Source organism: Nyctereutes procyonoides, unplaced genomic scaffold (genome assembly GCF_905146905.1).
Source record: "Nyctereutes procyonoides isolate TBG_1078 unplaced genomic scaffold, NYPRO_anot_genome, whole genome shotgun sequence".
NCBI classification, from domain to species: Eukaryota; Metazoa; Chordata; class Mammalia; order Carnivora; family Canidae; genus Nyctereutes; species Nyctereutes procyonoides.
In genome coordinates this window covers 51,925,205-51,943,989 of record NW_026575125.1, presented here as the reverse complement: position 1 = coordinate 51,943,989, position 18,785 = coordinate 51,925,205, and the positions used below count along the sequence as shown (strand labels likewise).

At 36.1% G+C, this 18,785-nt stretch overlaps 1 protein-coding gene across 3 annotated transcripts in view; it reads right to left on the bottom strand.

Moving 5' to 3' along the window:
- OPHN1 (oligophrenin 1) overlaps positions 1-18,785 on the bottom strand; it is a 512,189-nt gene that overhangs the window by 154,411 nt on the left and 338,993 nt on the right. For all 3 annotated transcript variants that reach the window (XM_055337756.1, XM_055337758.1, XM_055337757.1), the window contains exons 7-11: positions 11,317-11,427; positions 9,124-9,228; positions 7,112-7,241; positions 4,486-4,586; positions 91-182 (exon numbers count right to left, since the gene is read on the bottom strand). In XM_055337756.1, the coding sequence (XP_055193731.1) occupies positions 91-182; positions 4,486-4,586; positions 7,112-7,241; positions 9,124-9,228; positions 11,317-11,427 (539 nt within the window). The remainder of the gene's footprint in view (positions 1-90; positions 183-4,485; positions 4,587-7,111; positions 7,242-9,123; positions 9,229-11,316; positions 11,428-18,785) is intronic.

Here is an 18,785-nt window from a genome sequence, read left to right as displayed (position 1 = left end):
TAAGAGATGATAGAGGAAAATAAAAGATCTACACTCAGGTTCAGCACCTAGCACATGGGGACATTACCAATTCATACTAGCATAGCTTACCTTTCATTAGTTTCTATATCAAAACAGAACCTTTTGTCGATAGACTCTGTCTTCCTCCTCACGCAGTACTTCAAGGTTAAATCCAAAGGCCCCTGATACAAGAAAATAATTAATAGCCAATTTGAAAAAAAATGCACAGAAGCTGCTTCTGCCTCCTGCAGTATCCTCAGTCACTTGGAAGGCATCTGTCAGGGCAGCAGGAGCAACGTGTAACCTCACTGAGAACTTTGTCCCTTCAAACAGTATTTGCAGCAAGATGGCAGATGGTTTATTCTTGCTCTAGTAATTAATGGTTGAGACCAGGACAAAATGCTTGGGGTAGGTCAGTACTCTTTTCCAAGGATGGTAGATTAAATAGGAAGCTCATTATACATAATATGAGGAGAATGTAGGAGAAACAGGTTGATGAAACGGCATTAAGTGTACTGAATAAAATGTTCATAAAACCTCCAAGTTACGAGTGGCTTTATGCAACCCTCCTTCCATTAAATTGGCAGATGTAGGAGGGGAGAGAAACATTTTCATTCCCCACCTCCAGACACTTCAGGAAGATAAGAATCACAAAAGCAATCTCTCTGGAGATAGGGCAGGAGTAGAGAAAATAAGCAAATTTATATATTACTCAAAGTGGCATTTGATATTTCATATATGCAGAATAGTGTAGCCTACCTTAGTCTTATGGGTGCTATGAAGTGGCCACTTATTAAAGGCCACTGAAATTCACTGTGTCCACAGATTAAAATTTCCCAATTCCACATTGTTCAGTTTCCCTCTCTTATCTCATAGAGACAATGTGGTATAGGAAAGAAAAGTAACATTTATCAATTACCTTGTATTTGCCACACATTATGCTAGGAAATTTTAATTTTCTTCATAACAACCCTTAGAAAGAAGTGAAGCTCAGAGAGGTAAAATAGCTAACTGAAAATCACCCAAGTCAGTATAGTGGAAATAGAAGTAAACTAGGAAGCTTAACACCTAGGGTTTTATCTCAGTTTTGTCATTTACTGGCTTGCAACCCAGGACAAATCATTTTCCAGTCTCAATCTTAACAGCACAATTTATTAAATGGGGATAATGCTAACTACCTTGCTGTCAGGAATTCAGAAACACTTCCTAAGTGCCCAAGTGTTTCTGGGTACTATGCCATCCAAACTGGCCCGTACAGTTGATCCAGCTAATCAAATAATATTTCTCCCTCATTGGCACACTCAACCCCCTTTTAGGTCTATCCTTTTGCCTCTCCTACACTATAAAAGCTCAACTCTGAATCCATCCTTCAATCTGCCTTCTTTACCCCAATAATAAGGGTGTCAAGAATTACTAGACTTTCAAGTTGACAGTGATTATTAACAGCATCATATACTCACCCTCCCTCCTTAGACTCTCAACTCCTTCAGAATCAGAGGCATCACAGCTCAGAGGCTGAGGCCCTGCCTATTACTCCATGCTATCCATAGCTATGTCCATGTGTGTTATACTCCATCCATGCAGGAGTACCATCATTTCATACATGCCATACTTTTGTGACTCTGTAACTGCAAATAATGTTTCCTCCACCTTCAATGATTTTTATCTATATTTTTGGTCTGGCTAAATCTCAATTGTTCTACAAACTGCAGTTCAGGTTTCATTTCCTCCCAAATTCTTCCCCAATCCCAGACACTGCTCATTATGTGTTTTGTGCATTATATTAGAGCTTTCTGTTTCCGTGCTTTATTTCCCCAATTGACTGAGAACTCCAGGGCATGGGCAGCATCTTATTTACCTTTATGTCTCTAGTATCTAGGAAAGAATTAGTGCCCAAGAAATTTTTATGAACTACAGTATTATTCTTGCCATTTTTCTGATGAGGAAAATGATACAGACCAACATCATGTAATTTACTTGGGGTCAAAAAGCTACTGGGCCACAGAACTAGGATTTAAACCTAGTTGCTGAAAGTCAAAATATAGCACTCTTTCCTCTTACCAGAACTGCCTGACAGGAAGTAATGGGGACTTTATAAAATAGAATTTGGGAAGATAATCTGTAAAGTAAGCAGTGTAACACAAGTGGAAGTTGATAGGCTGAACTAGGGATTACTGGCGAGTACCATAGTCAGAAAGAGTGCTAATTCCTCCATCTTCAAATTGAACTAATAATACTTGACAGGGCTTCTGGGAAAGTAGATGAGGCACATGGTGAAAAGTGTCTAGCTCAGTGGCTGGCACACAGTAGACATTCAATAAATAGTGGATTTTATAGTGTTATTATAGTCTTACTTGTATTATTTACCTTTCAAAAACCCAAACCAGTATTAGGAACTGAGAAAACTGACAAGAAGAACTGACAGACAATATTTCTCCCTCATTGGCACACTCAACCCCCTTTCAGGTCTATCCTTTTGCCTCTCCTACACTATAAAAACTCAACTCTGAATCCATCCTTCAATCTGCCAATCATCTTTCAATCATTTCCAACTTCATTTTAGAGAAATTCAAGTTATTACTCTACCTCCCCTTCTTTCTAAATAGAGAACCAAGTTCCTCTTTCCACTCCATGAGGAATCTCATATTAAAACCATTTAGGCTGACACTATTGCAATTTTAAAAAAGCAGCCACTCAATGAAAAGGAAAGAAGGAAAGAAAAGCTAAAAGGAGAGCTGGCAATTATCTTCTAAGAGGGTATGAAAGTGTTATCTACTGCTTCTGTCTTGAGCTTTGCAGTAGGTTCCTGAGCAGGAGACAAAGTGTCTAAAGAAGCTTACTCTAAAGTCTGGGATTTGGAAAGTAATGTGTAGAAAAAGAAAGGGAAGAAACTACAGGACAGTGCTTCTTATAAGCACTAGCCAGTCAGATACATGGGCTAAGTTCTGACAGACATGGAACAAATTCTGTGATACAGCACAAGACAAACTTTTTTTAAAATTTATTTATTTATGATAGTCACAGAGAGAGAGAGAGAGAGAGAGAGAGAGAGAGAGAGAGAGAGAGAGGCAGAGACACAGGCAGAGGGAGAAGCAGGCTCCATGCACCGGGAGCCCGATATGGGATTCGATCCCGGGTCTCCAGGACCGCGCCCTGAGCCAAAGGCAAGCGCCAAACCGCTGCGCCACCCAGGGATCCCAAGACAAACTTATTGAAACGACACTGAAAGGTACTTTGGCAATTAACAGACTGGAAACTAAGGAGATTTTTGGAATCAGGAATGAGTAACTGGTATATATAGAAGCATGGATGAGGGTTCTGGAAACCCCATTTGGTATACTTCATTAGAGGTACATTCCATCTCCAATACACATTCACAGCAGAGTGACAAAATTTTTGGTTAAAAACAAAAAAAGAAGTAGTTTTCAATAGCCTGACACCAAATCTCCGTCCTCTCTAATTTTCTGTGTACAAGCCACAAAGGGGGATCTTCCACAGAAAGCACCAGCAATGGAGATCAATTGGCCTAATATTTCTCCAAATTTCTGCCTGCCAAAATTGGGTCTTCTCATACCACCAAGGTTCAGTGTTAACTAATGAACCTTGTTGATTTCGTAAACAATTTGTAAAGAATAAAAATCCTTAAAAATCATGCCTTAAGACCCAGTCTGAGTGACAGTTTAAGGGACACATCGAACTACTTTTAGAATATGAACAGTGTGACTACCAGCTTTTATCTTAATAAACCTGAGGGAGAGAGAGAGAGAGAGAGAGAGAGAGAGAGAGAGAGAGAGAGAAAGAGAGAGAAAGAGAGAGAGAAAGAGTTTCCAAAGCCTCTACAAAGACAGGCAAAACGATTTGACAGAATAACATTTTTTGGCTGTGTGGTCATATATATAATATAGTATAGTACAGTATCAGATTAGGTTCGTCTAGGTAAGTAACTATCTTCTCAGTGTGTTTAACTCATCTTGACATTTTAGGCAATAGGGGAAGCTTTGGAGGACAGAAGAGGCAGCATTACCTGCTTAAATATATTTGAACATTACATAGAATATGGGGTACAGGTTATTCCAACTTTAGGATACAGACATACTTCTCTAAAAAAGGAAATTGGGAGAATGATATTTTAAACACTTGCTATTTAAAGGAATCCTACAGTAGAGACTTCTTAAAAGCAAGTAATACTATCCTCCTGCAACTCATCTATATTCTTGCAAATTTTCTTGTACAACGTGACAGGCACTTATAATAATTTAATAAAGGATCTGAAAAAGTATAGCCACTTTCAGAAGGCCTGACATAACATATTTCACTCAACTGAGTAGTATCTGGCCCAATTCAAACTTAGGTCAAGAACATACAGAGTCATGGCTTCACTTGACAGTGATGGACTTGATTCTTTGATGCTAAGTCAAGATATACTCTTCTCTGAGATGCATTCACAGATGAGTTTCAAAAAATATGGCACAGAAAAGAACTGACCTGTTTAGCACCTGGCTTCTGCTCCATAGGCGTCATGGTAAGCATTTTGGTCTCTTTCTCATACTGGCAGTAATATTTCACCCAGGATATCCCCAAAGCCCCTGCAAAAATAGGCAAAAGTGGGCTGACAGAGTATATATATTTTTTGGCTGTATGGTCAATACACTGCTAAGATGGAAGTGGTGTACAGTCTGATCTTCATAGCCACAGGTCTTCAGATCTAGCCTTAACCTTCCCCTGAACTCCAGCCCTGCAGTGTTATTGACCCACAGCACATATAGAGATCCTAATCCTCATCAAATGCTTTCCACATCTGCTCTAGCTTGCTCCAAATAACTCTTCTTGCCATGTCTCCTCTAAAAGCTTCTACTGCTCATCCTATTGTATGAGTTGGAAACATTTGTCTGTAATCTTCTCCTTATTCCCTATAACCTGTCCCATTTGATTGCTGTTGGGTTCTGCCGTCTATTCCTCACATGTCTCTCCTTCAGCTGTTTCCTCCTTCCCATTCCATTTAGAACTAAATTAGTTCAGGACCCTATTACTGAATTGCTTGCAATGTTTAATGAGATATTTCAAGCAAAATAAAAATTCACCATTTTTCTAATTAATTATTACAGTGACCTTCTCTCTGATTTCCCCCATCTCTGATCACTCCTTTCTAGTCCATTCTCTGCTAAAGGAATATTTTCTAAATACATATCTCTATTTATATCACTTTTCCTATAAATCTTGCATGGCTTTCCCACTGTCTTTAAACTTAGGTTGAACCACAAAATCCTTCATAATGTGATCATATTTACCTTTCCTACTTTGTCTTTTGCCATCCTCTATGGTTCTTATTGAACTATTTTCAGTTACCAAATAAGTGGCCATATGGTTTAAGTAGAAAAGTAGAAATTTAGTATATATTTAAAAGTGAATGGGTCACTATTAATAATTACATCAGGATAGCAGGTGTAAACCAGGGCTATTCTTGGCAAACTAAGACCCTGAAAATGAACAATATCCTCACACACCTTCGTGCCTAAGTAACATGCAATGGTATATACCTGAATTTCTCTTCACCCCCGTTTTACCTATCAAACTTCCACTCATAATTCAAGTTCTAATTCAAACACTGCTTCCTCAGTGAAGCCCTTAGGTATATGCTCCAAATGCAGTGCTGAACACATTTCCTTATAATTCTTGATATACGTGTCTATCTTCCTCATCATACTGTGAACTTCTTGAAGGCAAAAATTATTGGTTCATTTTTTCAAATCCCCAATGCACTGCATATTATCGGGCAAAAAGGATGCTCGGGAAACATTCAACTGAATAGCAGTATCATAGCCATTTGACAAATTAGAAAACTGGGGCACAGAAGGACCACATAGTTATTTGATGTTAGAGCCAAGATTATAAAATCATTATTCCCACATCTTTTAAAATACAGCAGTAGTTCTCAACTAAGGGAAATTTTGCCTCCCAAGAGATACTTGGCAATGTCTGGAGACATTTTAGGTTGTCACATCCAGGGAGTGCTATTTGAATAAAGTGAGGGCAGACCATAGATGCTGCTAAAACACCCTATAATGTATATAATCCCTCAAAATACAAAGAATTACCCAAGCCAAAATGTCAATAGCACTGAAATTGAGAAATCCTGTAGTGCAGAGTGGAAGAGATAAATCTGAAAAGTGGAAGAACACATCTTTGAAAACCATTAAAAGTTAATTTCTCTAAGAGAAGAAAAGCATGATAATATCACTACTTAAATGCCATGCTTTGTGAATTGCAGTAGTTTTTGTCACAAGTAACATTTGAGTCGCCTCTTTTGCCTCTTCTTCCCAGGTATAATAATAATTCTGGGCAGGGCTGAAATCACAGGCTTTGGGAGCATTGAGTCATAGTTCATAAGGAACATTAAAGAGCACATACAGGTTTTCATAATGTAATTTAGGAGGTAGGAAGGCTTGAATCCTCTGCAATATTCAATGAATGTTCCTTGGAGAGCAATGAACAACTGTTTTGCCCACTGAAATCAGTGGTTGTTGTTTAGTGCTTTAGGAGCAACCCTGAGTTCCTAAGGCAGTAGAAGGTATAGGGTATACTGATAGGATATTAGGTTTTGGCATTTCATAGAACTGAATTTACTCTTAGGCTTGCTACTTGATAATTGGGTGACTTTCAACTAGTGATCTCTAAGCCTCAGTGGCCTCAAGTAAAATGGATATGGTAAGTGGTTTTAAAGATTAAATGAAATAGTATATTTAAAGCATTTAGCGCCATGCCTGGCACATAGTAGGTGTAATAAATATTGTTTTTCTGCCTTCTTTCCCCTACTTCCTTTTTCCCCCAGTCAGAGTCATCAGAAGGATTAAACAGTTAACAATCCCCATTTTAAATCACAGAGAAAAATCTTAGATCTTATCATCCCAGAGACTTTGTAAGACAAATCCTTAACCTCCCCCTTTAATTTATCCTCCCCCCCTTTTATTCACTACTCCCAGACAGTTCTCCAAAGAGGTGTAAATTGTCAGGGGTCTGTGAACAATATGAGTGCCTGGAGTTTGGAGAGGGCAAGTGGCAGTAGGTGCTAGCCTACTGAAACCCAGTGGGTTATCCTTGTATTCCCACACACATTTCTCCTGTGTATAGAGATAGCCTTCGATCGTAGGCTGTCCTGGAAGTTTGCATGTCTGGGGAGCTTCTCTCATCCTTTTCTTAAGTTCTTCCATCTCTTCCCGGGTACTGGAGAAATGATTTCTTGTCTGTCAAGACATTATCATCATAATTATTACCATTATCACCATCATTATTAAAAGGCATTTATTGGACAGCCCGGATGGCTCAGTGGTTTAGTGCTGCCTTCAGCCCAGGGCCTGATCCTAGAGACCCGGGATCGAGTCCCACATCAGGCTCCCTACTTGGAGCCTGCTTCCCTCTGTCTATGTCTCTGCCTCTCTTTCTCTCTGTGTCTTATGAATAAATAAATAAAATCTTTTTTTAAAAGGCATTTATTGGTCTTAGATCCAGTGCAGAGTTTTCTTGGTTTGCATAAAATGCTACAACATAGTAAAAAAAAAATGTTGAATGGCGTAATGACTAGAAAACAATTTTATGGAGTTTACCAGTACTAAAGACTAAAAGAGAAACAAATATAAATACCAATATAAACATAAAAACACATCTGGGAGACTTTTTTTTTCTAATGGGAATTACATAAGCCAATAAATAAGGGTTGTTAGAATTCTGAGCACCAGCCTGACCTCTGCTTTACAAGATGGGAAACTATAAAGAAAGTTTCCAAAGATAATATTATCATGGCAACTTCTGAGCTCTGCCTCAAGTAAAGTTACTGCCTACTTGACTCTGAATCAAATTCTGGCTATTAGGATAAAATACATGACAAGGTGCTTTAAAACTACACAACTAAAACACAGTAGCAAAACACTGTTTGAAATGTGGGTATGAAAATCACTAGAGATAGGTCTTTAGTGTCCAACATCAAGATTGTTACGACAGTGATCTGAACTGGCATATCTTGTTGGGCCCATTTTATTGATTATCTTGTGAATGAATTCATCATATACTTAGATAAAAAGGTTGTTATTAAACTCATACTTTTCAAGTTCTATGTGGAGGAAGATTCAAATGATCAACCTGGTTATAGGTATATTGTATAAATCCACAGAAGTCAGGGGCTTTTCACATTCTGGTGAAGGTGAGTACCCAAAAAGAAAGAAACAAAACAATTATAAGTCAGGATCCTCCTAAACAACCAAGTGAAGTTTATTTCTAGTACCAGCTTTATTACCAAACTTTTTTATATAAAAATACTCTACAAATTTTATGCAACGTAACAACTAGTCCAAAGTCACTATCTCAGTGATACCTTCTCTAACTGTGGCAGGCAGGCAGATGTTCCACTTTCTGTGTTTTAAAAATGTTGATCTTAACACTATTGAAACACTTATCACAAAGAATTATGATGTGCTCCAGTGTTTATGTCTCATTCCTGCAAGAGATTTCATCCTCCCTGAGGATGGAAAAACTACATCACTATGGTATGTCCACACCTGGCACAGAGTATGTATTATGTCCATACACATTCATTAAATGTGGGTTAAATAAACAAATGAGAAAAATCTATATATGTTACAAAGATGGAAAGGCTGTGCCTATGGCCATCTAAAAGAACCAGCATAGGAAATAAGGTGAATAAAAAAGCTTTTATATATCATTTATTTGACCCTGGTAATTAGTGAGAAAAGAAAGAGAGGACAAAATGGGCATTCATGGTCATAAAACTCACAAGTGCCTTGACTGACCAACACAGAAGTAAAGCATAGGACCTGTGCTTAAACAGGCCCATAGTTGGGTCTTAACCTGAGAGGAATGCAGTAAATTAGCAACTGAATATTTATTGGATAGATAGAGGTGTCAGTGGATGGAAGGGTAGGTTTTAACAATAAGCCTCAAAGAGTAAGAGTTGAAACTGGAAGACAAGCACACTGATATTTATGATCCACACCAGTATGTCCTGACAAACTGGCTAGAATGAAATAACCTGGGATTTCAAGGTCAAGGTCACTGGGGCTGAAATCCAATTGGAATGCAGGGACAGGTGAAGAAACACATATGCAAACTCACATTCTGCAAACTGAGCTGGAGCTGCTGTTTGTATGGGAGGAAATCCTGTGTGAGCTCCACAGTCAAACTGTTGGAAATGAAGAGGCTATGAAGAAAGGCCAACACCTATGGAAAATGTGTAAAAATAATTTTATCACCAACACTTTCTCATCACCAAATAAAGGAAAAAGAAATAGAGAAAAGAAACTCCACATATACAGTATAGTGTTAAAAGTAATCATGAAACCACAAACAGGTTTACACATAGCTATTCACTTATTAGGTTGAACATTTACATTGGACTTAGTTCCAGAAAATAAGAACTACTAACAAATTTATTCATTCAGAGCCTTTTCAGATAGCATATAAAGTCATTTATAGGGACGCCTGGGTGGCTCAGTAGTTCAGCGCCTGCCTTTGGCCCAGTGTGTGATCCTGGAGACCTGGGATCGAGTCCCACATCAGGCTCCCTGCATGAAGCCTGCTTCTCCTTCTGCCTTTGTCTCTTCCTCTCTCTGTGTCTCTCATGAATAAATAAAATCTTTAAGAAAATCATTTGGGGCAGCCCAGGTGGCCCAGCGGTTTAGCACCGCCTTCGGCCCGGGGTGTGATCCTGGGGACCCAGGATCGAGTCCCAAGTCAGGCTCCATGCATGGAGCCTGCTTCTCCCTCTGCCTGTGTCTCTGCCTCTCTCTCTCTCTCTCTCTCTCTCTCTCTCTCTCTCTCTCTCTGTTATGAATAAATTTTTAAAAATCTTTAAAAATCATTTATAGTTTGGACCATGTGGGACTAGACTGTGTATTTTCTCTCTGTATCCCCAGAATTGGCATAGAGTAGGCACTCACTATTTGTTAAATAAATAGATAAATAAGTGAATCAATGAATAAAGAATCCGTACCTTAATGAAGACTGTCATAATGCTAAAAGATTCAAGGAGTGTGAACCCATTTTCAAATTAGAAATTTTGGGGGGAGGATTTTAGAATAAGACATACAAATATCAATAAAACATTTTTAATGGCCTAAGTGTTCAACCTCATTAATAATTAAATACACAGAAATAAAAACAGTGAAAATATGATTTCATCTATGATATACAAACCTTGAAATAATAATGCTCCTTTCTGGCAATAGTGATACTTTAGAGTTCTTCCTTGACCACTCCATCTAAAGAACCCACCCATTCTTGTTGTTTTTTATTTTATCATAAATTACAATTAGTTTTATTTATGTGTATCTTTCTTTTCCTTCTGTCTACTCAATAAGAGGGTAGTCTTCATAAAGACAGAAACAGCTTGTCTTGCTCACGATAGTATACCTGGAGTTTAGCACAGTGCCTGACATATAACAGAAGCTCAATTAATTTTTTTTGTATACATGAATAAACACTTGGTTGCACACACATACATATACAGATATATATAAATGTGAGGACAGATACACATGTACAAAGACATACATGCTCATGTGCAAAATATATACATGTGTACACTGACCTGCACACATGCATACATACATCCAAATCTATAAGTACAAAGATACACATAAATAGAGAAAGAAACATAATAGATACACAGAAAATTTGGAAAGAAAATGCCAAAATATTACGTGATTATATCTGTATGGGGAATTTGTTATTTTTGTTTTGTTCTTCCTATAATGTTTTACTAGCTTTGATGTAGTAAGAGTCAAAATTCAACATAGTTATAAAATCAAAGCACATCCCTTTTATAGTCAAGGAGATGTTATAAAAAAAGAAGATAGAAGTAAAAATAATACAATAGAAAGTCACTGAGTGCAAGGGACATGAGTTCTACCACATTGACTGGCACATGATGGGCACCTTAGAAGCTTTTTGAAAGCATGATAGCAAGGAAGGGAGGAGAACAAGGTAAAAGGAAGGGTGACAGAGAAATCAAAGGAGGGAGAAAAGGAGAAAAGAAGCAAAGAAAGAGAAAGAGAGAAAAATCATAGCTGGGGAGTGGGGAGAAAATGGGAAAGGAAAGAAAGGAGGGGGAGGAGAGGTAAGGAAGAGAGAAAAAATTAGTAAGAGACCAAGAGCAACACAAGCTAGTGTGTCTATTTTCTTGTCATTCATTATTAAGCATAAAGTATCTTTCAAAATCTGAGATTTCAATTTTATGATCAAAGTTCTCCATATTTATCTGGGATTTGGTAAATATTTTTAGACTATTCATCAATAGATAGAACTTACTGGCTCCACAATGTTGAACTTCTTGGACTCCTGAACTTCCTGAATTTGATAAACATAATCAAGAGAGGACTCAAAGAAATTGTGCCTTTCCTTGTCCACCTGGAGGTCTGCCTGTAGAAGAAGGGTAGCAAATGTCACAAAACAGCATAATCATTTATGCAAGTCACTGCTTATGGACTCAACAAAATGCTAGAGCTAGGGAAGAATTTAGCCATCAAGTTATGATCTTATTCCTTTATTTTACAGACAGGGAATTATAAACCAAGAAAAAAAAGTGATGAATGTGAAACTTCTGGTTTCTGGTCCAACAATTAAAAGCTTGATAGCTATCTTACCTGTCCTCACAAGAAAAATGATGAACAAGGTGAAAATTAACAACTCCCCTAAGAAACAACAGAGAATTGAAATTAGAGGGAAAACAGTTGCCTCAAATACTGGACAGACAGTTGAAAATGGAGAATCAGAGCTTTCCAGAGCAAAAGCCCAAAAGCAGAAAACTGTTACTGCAGCCAGTATCAAACTATCAGTTATTTAAGAATAACTCTCAGGGAAAAAAAAAAGAATAACTCTCAGGGCACCTGTGTGGATCAGTTAATTAAGTGTCTGTCTCACTCTTGCTTTTGGCTCAGGTCATGATCTCAGGGTTGTGAGATTGAGCCTGGAGTCAGGCTTCACACTCAGCAGGGGTCTGCTTGAGATTCTCTCTCTCCCTCTGCCTTTCCCCAACCCTGCACTCACTCTCTCTTTCTTTGTCCCAAATAAATAAATAAGTCTAAAAAAAAAAAGAATACCTCCTACAGAAATCCAAAGACAATAGGGTGTAATAGAAACAAAAATACCCAAGGAAATTTTGGCCTCTGAGAACAATGGCTAGAATAAATCAAGCATAGTCTAACAGCAAACTAAGCACAGTCTAACTCTGAGTTATATAAACATAAAACCTCAACTAAAGGCATACTTATCTCAGTTCCTTTTACCTGGAACATCATGCATGGCTTTCAACAAAATATTACAAGGAATTCAAAAGGGCAACAAGACCAACAACAAAAACCAGTTTAAAGATAAACAACAAACATCAAAACCAAACTCAGATAAGGCAGAGATAGTAGATGGTGGAATTATTACAGCAGAAATTATAGATAGAAGGACTTTAATAGAAAAAGAGGACAATGCACAAGAACACATGAGTAACATATGTGGGTATATGAAAACTTGAAGAAATGATCAAAAGGAAATCAAAAAGGTTTAGAAATCAAAAACATTTGCAGAAATGAGAAATGCCTATAATCAGCTTATCAACAGACTGAACAAGGCTACGGAAAGAAGTAGTGAACTTGAAGATATGTTAATAGAAGCTTCAAAAACTGAAAATATCAGTGGGGGTGACAGAACATGAGAGACTCCTAACTCTGGGAAATGAACAAGGGATGGTGGAAGGGGAGGTGGGCAGGGGTTTGGGGTGACTGGGTGATGGACACTGAGGGGGCACTTGGTGGGATGAGCACTGGGTGTTATGCTATATGTTGGCAAATTGAACTACAATTAGAATAAATAAATAAATAAATAAATAAATAAATAAATAAATAAATGGTACATCCACCTTGGGAAAAAAAACTGAAATGCAAAGAGAAAAAAGAATAAAAAATATAGAGTAGAATATTTGAGAAGTGTTGGACAATTATTAGAGGTGTAAGGTATGCATAATAGGAGTACCAAAAGGAGAAGAAAAAGAGGAACATAAGAAATACTTAAAGTCATCATCATATGGTTCCACTCATACAGGAAATATAAGAAATAGTGAAAGGGATTATAAGGGAAAGGAGAGGAACTGAGTGGGAAAAATTAGAGAGGGAGACAAACCATGAGAGACTCCTAACTCTGGGAAACAAACAAAGGATTGTGGAAGTGGACGTGGGTGGGAGGTTAGGGTAACTGGGTGAGGAGCACTGAGGAGGGCACTTGATGGGATGAGCACTGGGTGTTATACTATATGTTGGCAAATTGAACTTAAATGAAAACAAATGAAAAAAAATAAAGTAGATTTTTAAATTAAAAAAAAGTACTTAAAGTGATGACTAAAAATTTTCCAAAATTAGACAGATACCAAACAAAAGATTGAGAAGGCTCAGAGAACAACAGCAGTATAAATACAAAAAAATCAGAGCTGGGGTGCCTGGGTGGCTCAGTTGGTTAAGCATCTGTCTTTGGCTCAGGTCATGATCCCAGGGTCCTGGGATTGAGCCCTGCATTGGGCTCTCTGCTTAGTGGGGAGACTACTTCTCTTTCTTCTGCCTGCTGTTCCCTTTGTTTGTTCTCTCTCTCTCTCTCTCTCAAATAAAAAATATTTTTTAAAATACAAAAATACCTACATATGGGCATATCATATTCAAGAAATGAAATGTTGTAAGAAGTTCTTCAAGCAGAAGGAAAACTATATAAGTGAGAAATACATATCAACATAAAAAAAAGAGCAGTAGGGAAGGAATAAATGAAGGTAAATAAAATCACATTTTTCTTATTTTTAACTAACCTTGCATATAAGAGTTTGCCCAAAATAATTGTAACAATGTATTTGGTGATTATAGATTATTAAAAAGTAAAATGAATAACATTGATATTATATGGGACTGAAGGGAGAAATTGAAAGTATTTTATTATAAGGTTCCTGTGCCACACGTGAAGCAGCATTATGTTATTTGAAAGTCCACATGGATTAATTGTAAATGGATATAGAAAAAAAGAATAATCACCAAAGAAAGTTTTTTAAAAAGTATAATTCATATGTGAGGAGAGGACAGAAAATGGAGTCATATAAAATTTTAAGTAAAAGAAAGAGAAGGCAGAAAAAATATTTAAGCAGACAAAAAAATAAACAAAGGGCAGCAAACAACAAACAGGTAGGTGTTTGTCTAACCATATCAATCATTTTAAAGGTTAATAGTCTAAATACATCAATTAAAAGTCAGAAATTGTCAGAGTACATAAAAAATAATAGTCAACTACATGTCATGCATAAGACACCACTCTAAATATAAAAGATATAGATAGTCTAAAAGGAAAGGTATGGAGAAAGATATTTTATGCTGACAGGAATCGAAAGAAAGCTGGATGAGCTATATTAATTTCAGAAAAATGAGATTTCAATGCAACAAAACCTGTCAGGGGAAAAGAGAAGCATAACATAATAATAAATGGTTCAATTATCTAAGAATATGTAACCTTTATTACATATAATAGGACATCAAAACATGTGAGGCCAAAACCTGACAGAACTGCAAGGAGAAACAGATGAATCCACAATTAGAATTGGGAATTTTAGGAATGCCTGGGTGGTTCAGCGGTTGAGCATCTGCCTTTGGCTGAGGGAGTGATGATCCTAGATTCCCGGGATCGAGTCCCACATCAGGCTCCTTGCATGGAGCCTGCTTCTCCTACCTCTGCCTGTGTCTCTGCCTCTCTTTCTGTGTCCCTCATGAATAAATAAAATATTTCTTAAAACGAATTGGAAATTTCAACATTTCTCCATCAGTAATTGAGGCAGAAAATCAGTAAAGACATAACTGAATTGAATAGCACCATCAAACTGGATCCAATTAACATCTGTAGAACACCTCATCCAACAATAGCAGAATACACCTTATTTTCAAGTTCACATAGAACAAGCACCATGATCAACAACATTCTGGGACACACATAATACACCTGAACAAATTGAGAAGAATAGTAATTATACAAAGTATGCTCTCAGACCATGATTAAATTACACTAGAAATCAATAACAAAAAATTGCTAGGACCAGCCAAAATACTTAAAGATTAAGCAGCACATTTCTAACTGACACATAGGTCAAAGAAGAATTCTTAAGAGAAATTAGAAAGTATTTTGAACTAAACAACAAAGAAAGTGCAATGTAGTATTTGTGAATTCAGTGAAGGTAATGGTTACAGAAATGTTTATAGCATGAAAGGCATATATTAGAAATCTAAAATCAATAATTTAAGATTCCACCTTAGAAATTTAGATAAAGAAAGCAAATTACAACCAGAATAAGCAGAAGAAAAGAAGTAATAACACTTTTAAGGAAACCAATAAAATTAACAGGAAATCAATAGAGAAAATCAACAAAATAAAAACTGGTTAATTGAAAACCAGTTCTTACCAAGAAAATTGGTAAGACTGTAGCCAGGTTAAGCAAGCAAGAAAGACCTAAATTTAAACTGTCAGAAATGAAAGAGGAGTCATCATTACTGATCTCATGGATATCAAAAGGATAATAAAGGAGTATTAATAACAATTTTATACTCTAAAATTTGATAACCAAAAAGAAATAAACCAATTCCTTGAAAGACACAATCTTCTAAAACTCACACAAGGTGAAATCACACAATCTGAATAGATATTTATTAAATGAATTAAATAAATAATTAAAAGCCTTCCAAAAAAGAAAGCACTAGTGAATTTTACAAGGTATTTTAAGGAAGAAATGATCCCAAATTTCTACACTATTCCATAAAATAGAAGCAGAGGGAATATTTCCTAACTCATTCTCTGAAGCCAGCATAACCCTGATACTAAAACAAGAAAAAAACATTACAATAAAGGAAAAGAAAAAAATCAGTATCTCTCATCAACATAGATGCAAAAATTCTAAACAAAATATTAGCAAGTCAAATCCAGCAAGGTATAAAAAATTATATATAAAAAATACACATGACTACATGGGATTTATTCCATGTATGAAAGTCTGGTGTAACAATAAAAAATAAACTGATGTAAATCATCATGTCAACAACCTCAAGGATATAAATCATATGATCATACCAACAGACATAGAAAAAATATTTGAGAAAATCCAATATCCATCCATTTATGAGAAAAACGTTCAACAAACTAAAATTATATGAGAACGTCCTCAATTTGATAAAGAACATCTGCAAAAGTCCTACAGATAACATCATATTTTATGGTAAGAAACTAGATGCTTTGTCTCTAAGATCAGTACCAACTCCTATTCAAATCATAGTGGAATTCCAAGCTAATGCAATAAGATAAGAAAAAGAGATTAAAAGTATATATATGTATGTGTGTATATAGGTGGTATATATATATATATATATATATATATATATATATATATATGAAGTAGTAAAACTAACATTCTTCATACACAACACAACGGTGTGTGTAGAGAAACCCAAGAATCAACAAAAATCTGTTGGAACTAATAACTATGTAGCACAAGTGCAGGATAGAAAGGTGATATAAAAAAAAAGTCAATTGTTTTCTTACATCCTCACAGTGGATAACTGGAATTTGAAATTTAAAAAAAAAGCTATTTGCATTAGAAGAAAATTTGAATACTTTGGCATATGAAATATGCATAAGTTCTATATGAAGAAAACTATAAAACTAATAAAGGAAATCAAAGATTTACATTAACGGAAAGATATTACATTTATATGCGTAGAAATAAATATTATAAAAAGATGTCATTTCTTCACAACTTGATCTATAGATTCAATGCAATACAATTCAAAATCAATGCAAGCTATTTTCTGGATATCAACAAAGTGATGCTGAGGTTTATACAAAGAGGGAAAAAAAATCTAGATATGCCCAACACAATATTGGTAAAGAAGAATAAATTGAGGTATTGACACTACCTTCAAAATTCCTATAAAGCTACCACAATCAAAACAATGTGCTACATGAGAGACTCCTAACTCTGGGAAATGAACAAAGGGTAGTGGAAGGGGAGGTGGGCAGGGGTATAGGATAACTGGGTGACAGGCACTGAGGAGGGCACTTGATGGGATGAGCACTGGGCATTATACTATATGTAGGCAAATCAAACTTCAATTAAAAATGTACTACTGGTGAAAGAATACACAAATAGAGCAATGAAACTGAATAGAATGCCTGAAATTATTATACTATATGTAGGCAAATCAAACTTCAATTAAAAATGTACTACTGGTGAAAGAATACACAAATAGAGCAATGAAACTGAATAGAATGCCTGAAATTTATTTATACATAAATATAGTCAATCAATCTCTGACAAAGGAGCATAGGCAATACAATAAAACAAAGATAGTCTTTTCAACAAGTGGTGCTGGAAAAACTGCACATCATCATGCAAAAATAAATGTATCTAGACAAACCTTACACTTTTTGTAAGAATTAACTCCAAATAAAGCATAGACCTAAATGTAGAAAGCAAAACTCTAAAACTCTCAGAAGTTTACTGAGGAAAATAATTAAGTTACCATGGATTTGGTGACTTTTTTAAAATTATTTTTTATTTAAAAAATTTTTAAATCCAAGTATTAGTCAAAATACAGTGCAAAACTGGTTTCTGGAGTAGAATTCAGTGATTCATCAATTACATACAACACCCAGTGCTTATAATAATAATAACAAGTGCCCTCCTTAATTACCATCACCCATCTAGGTGATTTCTCACCCAAATTCCTCCATCAATACTGAATTTGTTCTCTATCGTTAAGAGTCTCTTATGGCTTGCTTCCCTCTCTCCTTTTCTCATATTCCCCTTTCCCATATGTTCATCTATTTTCTTTCTTAAATTCTACATATGAGTGAGATCATATGGTACTTGTCTTTCTCTGACCATTTCACTTAGCAGAATACACTCTACTTCCATCCACATAGTTGCAAAGTGAAATATTTCATTCTTTTGATGCCAGAGTAATATCTCATTGTGTAAATATACCTTTATCCATTCTTAAGTTGATGGACATTTGGGCTCTCTCCATAGTTTGGCTATTGTTGATAATGCTGCTAATAACTTCAGGTGCATGTACTCTTTCAAATCTCCATTTTTGTATTGATTGTGATCTCCCCTCTTTCATTCATGATTTTATCTACTTGGGTCCCTTATCTTTTTGGCAAGTCTGACTAGGGGTTTTATCAATTTTATTAATTCTTTTGAAGAATGGTATCTTAGTTTCGTTAATCCGTTCTACTGCTTTTTTTTCAGTATCATTTATTTCTGCTCTAATCTTTATCACTTCCCTTCTTCTGCTGGCTTTAGGCTTTATTTGCTGTTCTTTTTCCACCTCCTTTAGGTGTAAGGTTAGGTTGAGTATTTGAATCTGTTCTTGCTTCTTATTCTGTACTACAATATACTTCCCTCTTAGGACTGCTTTTGCTGCATTCCAGTGGTTTTGGGCGGTTGTGCTTTCATTTTCATTTGCTTCCTTGTATTCTTTTAATTCATCTTTAATTTCCTGGTTAACACATTTATTCTGCAGTATGATGCCCCTCAACCTCCATGTATTTGAGGACTTTCCAAATTCTTTTTTTGTCGTTGACTTCCAGTTTCACAGAATTGTGGTCTGAAAATATGCATGGTATGATCTCAATCTTTTTTCACTTGTTGAGGGCTGATTTTTGACCCACTATGTGATCTATTCTGGAGAATGTTCCATGTGCACTCAAAAAGAATG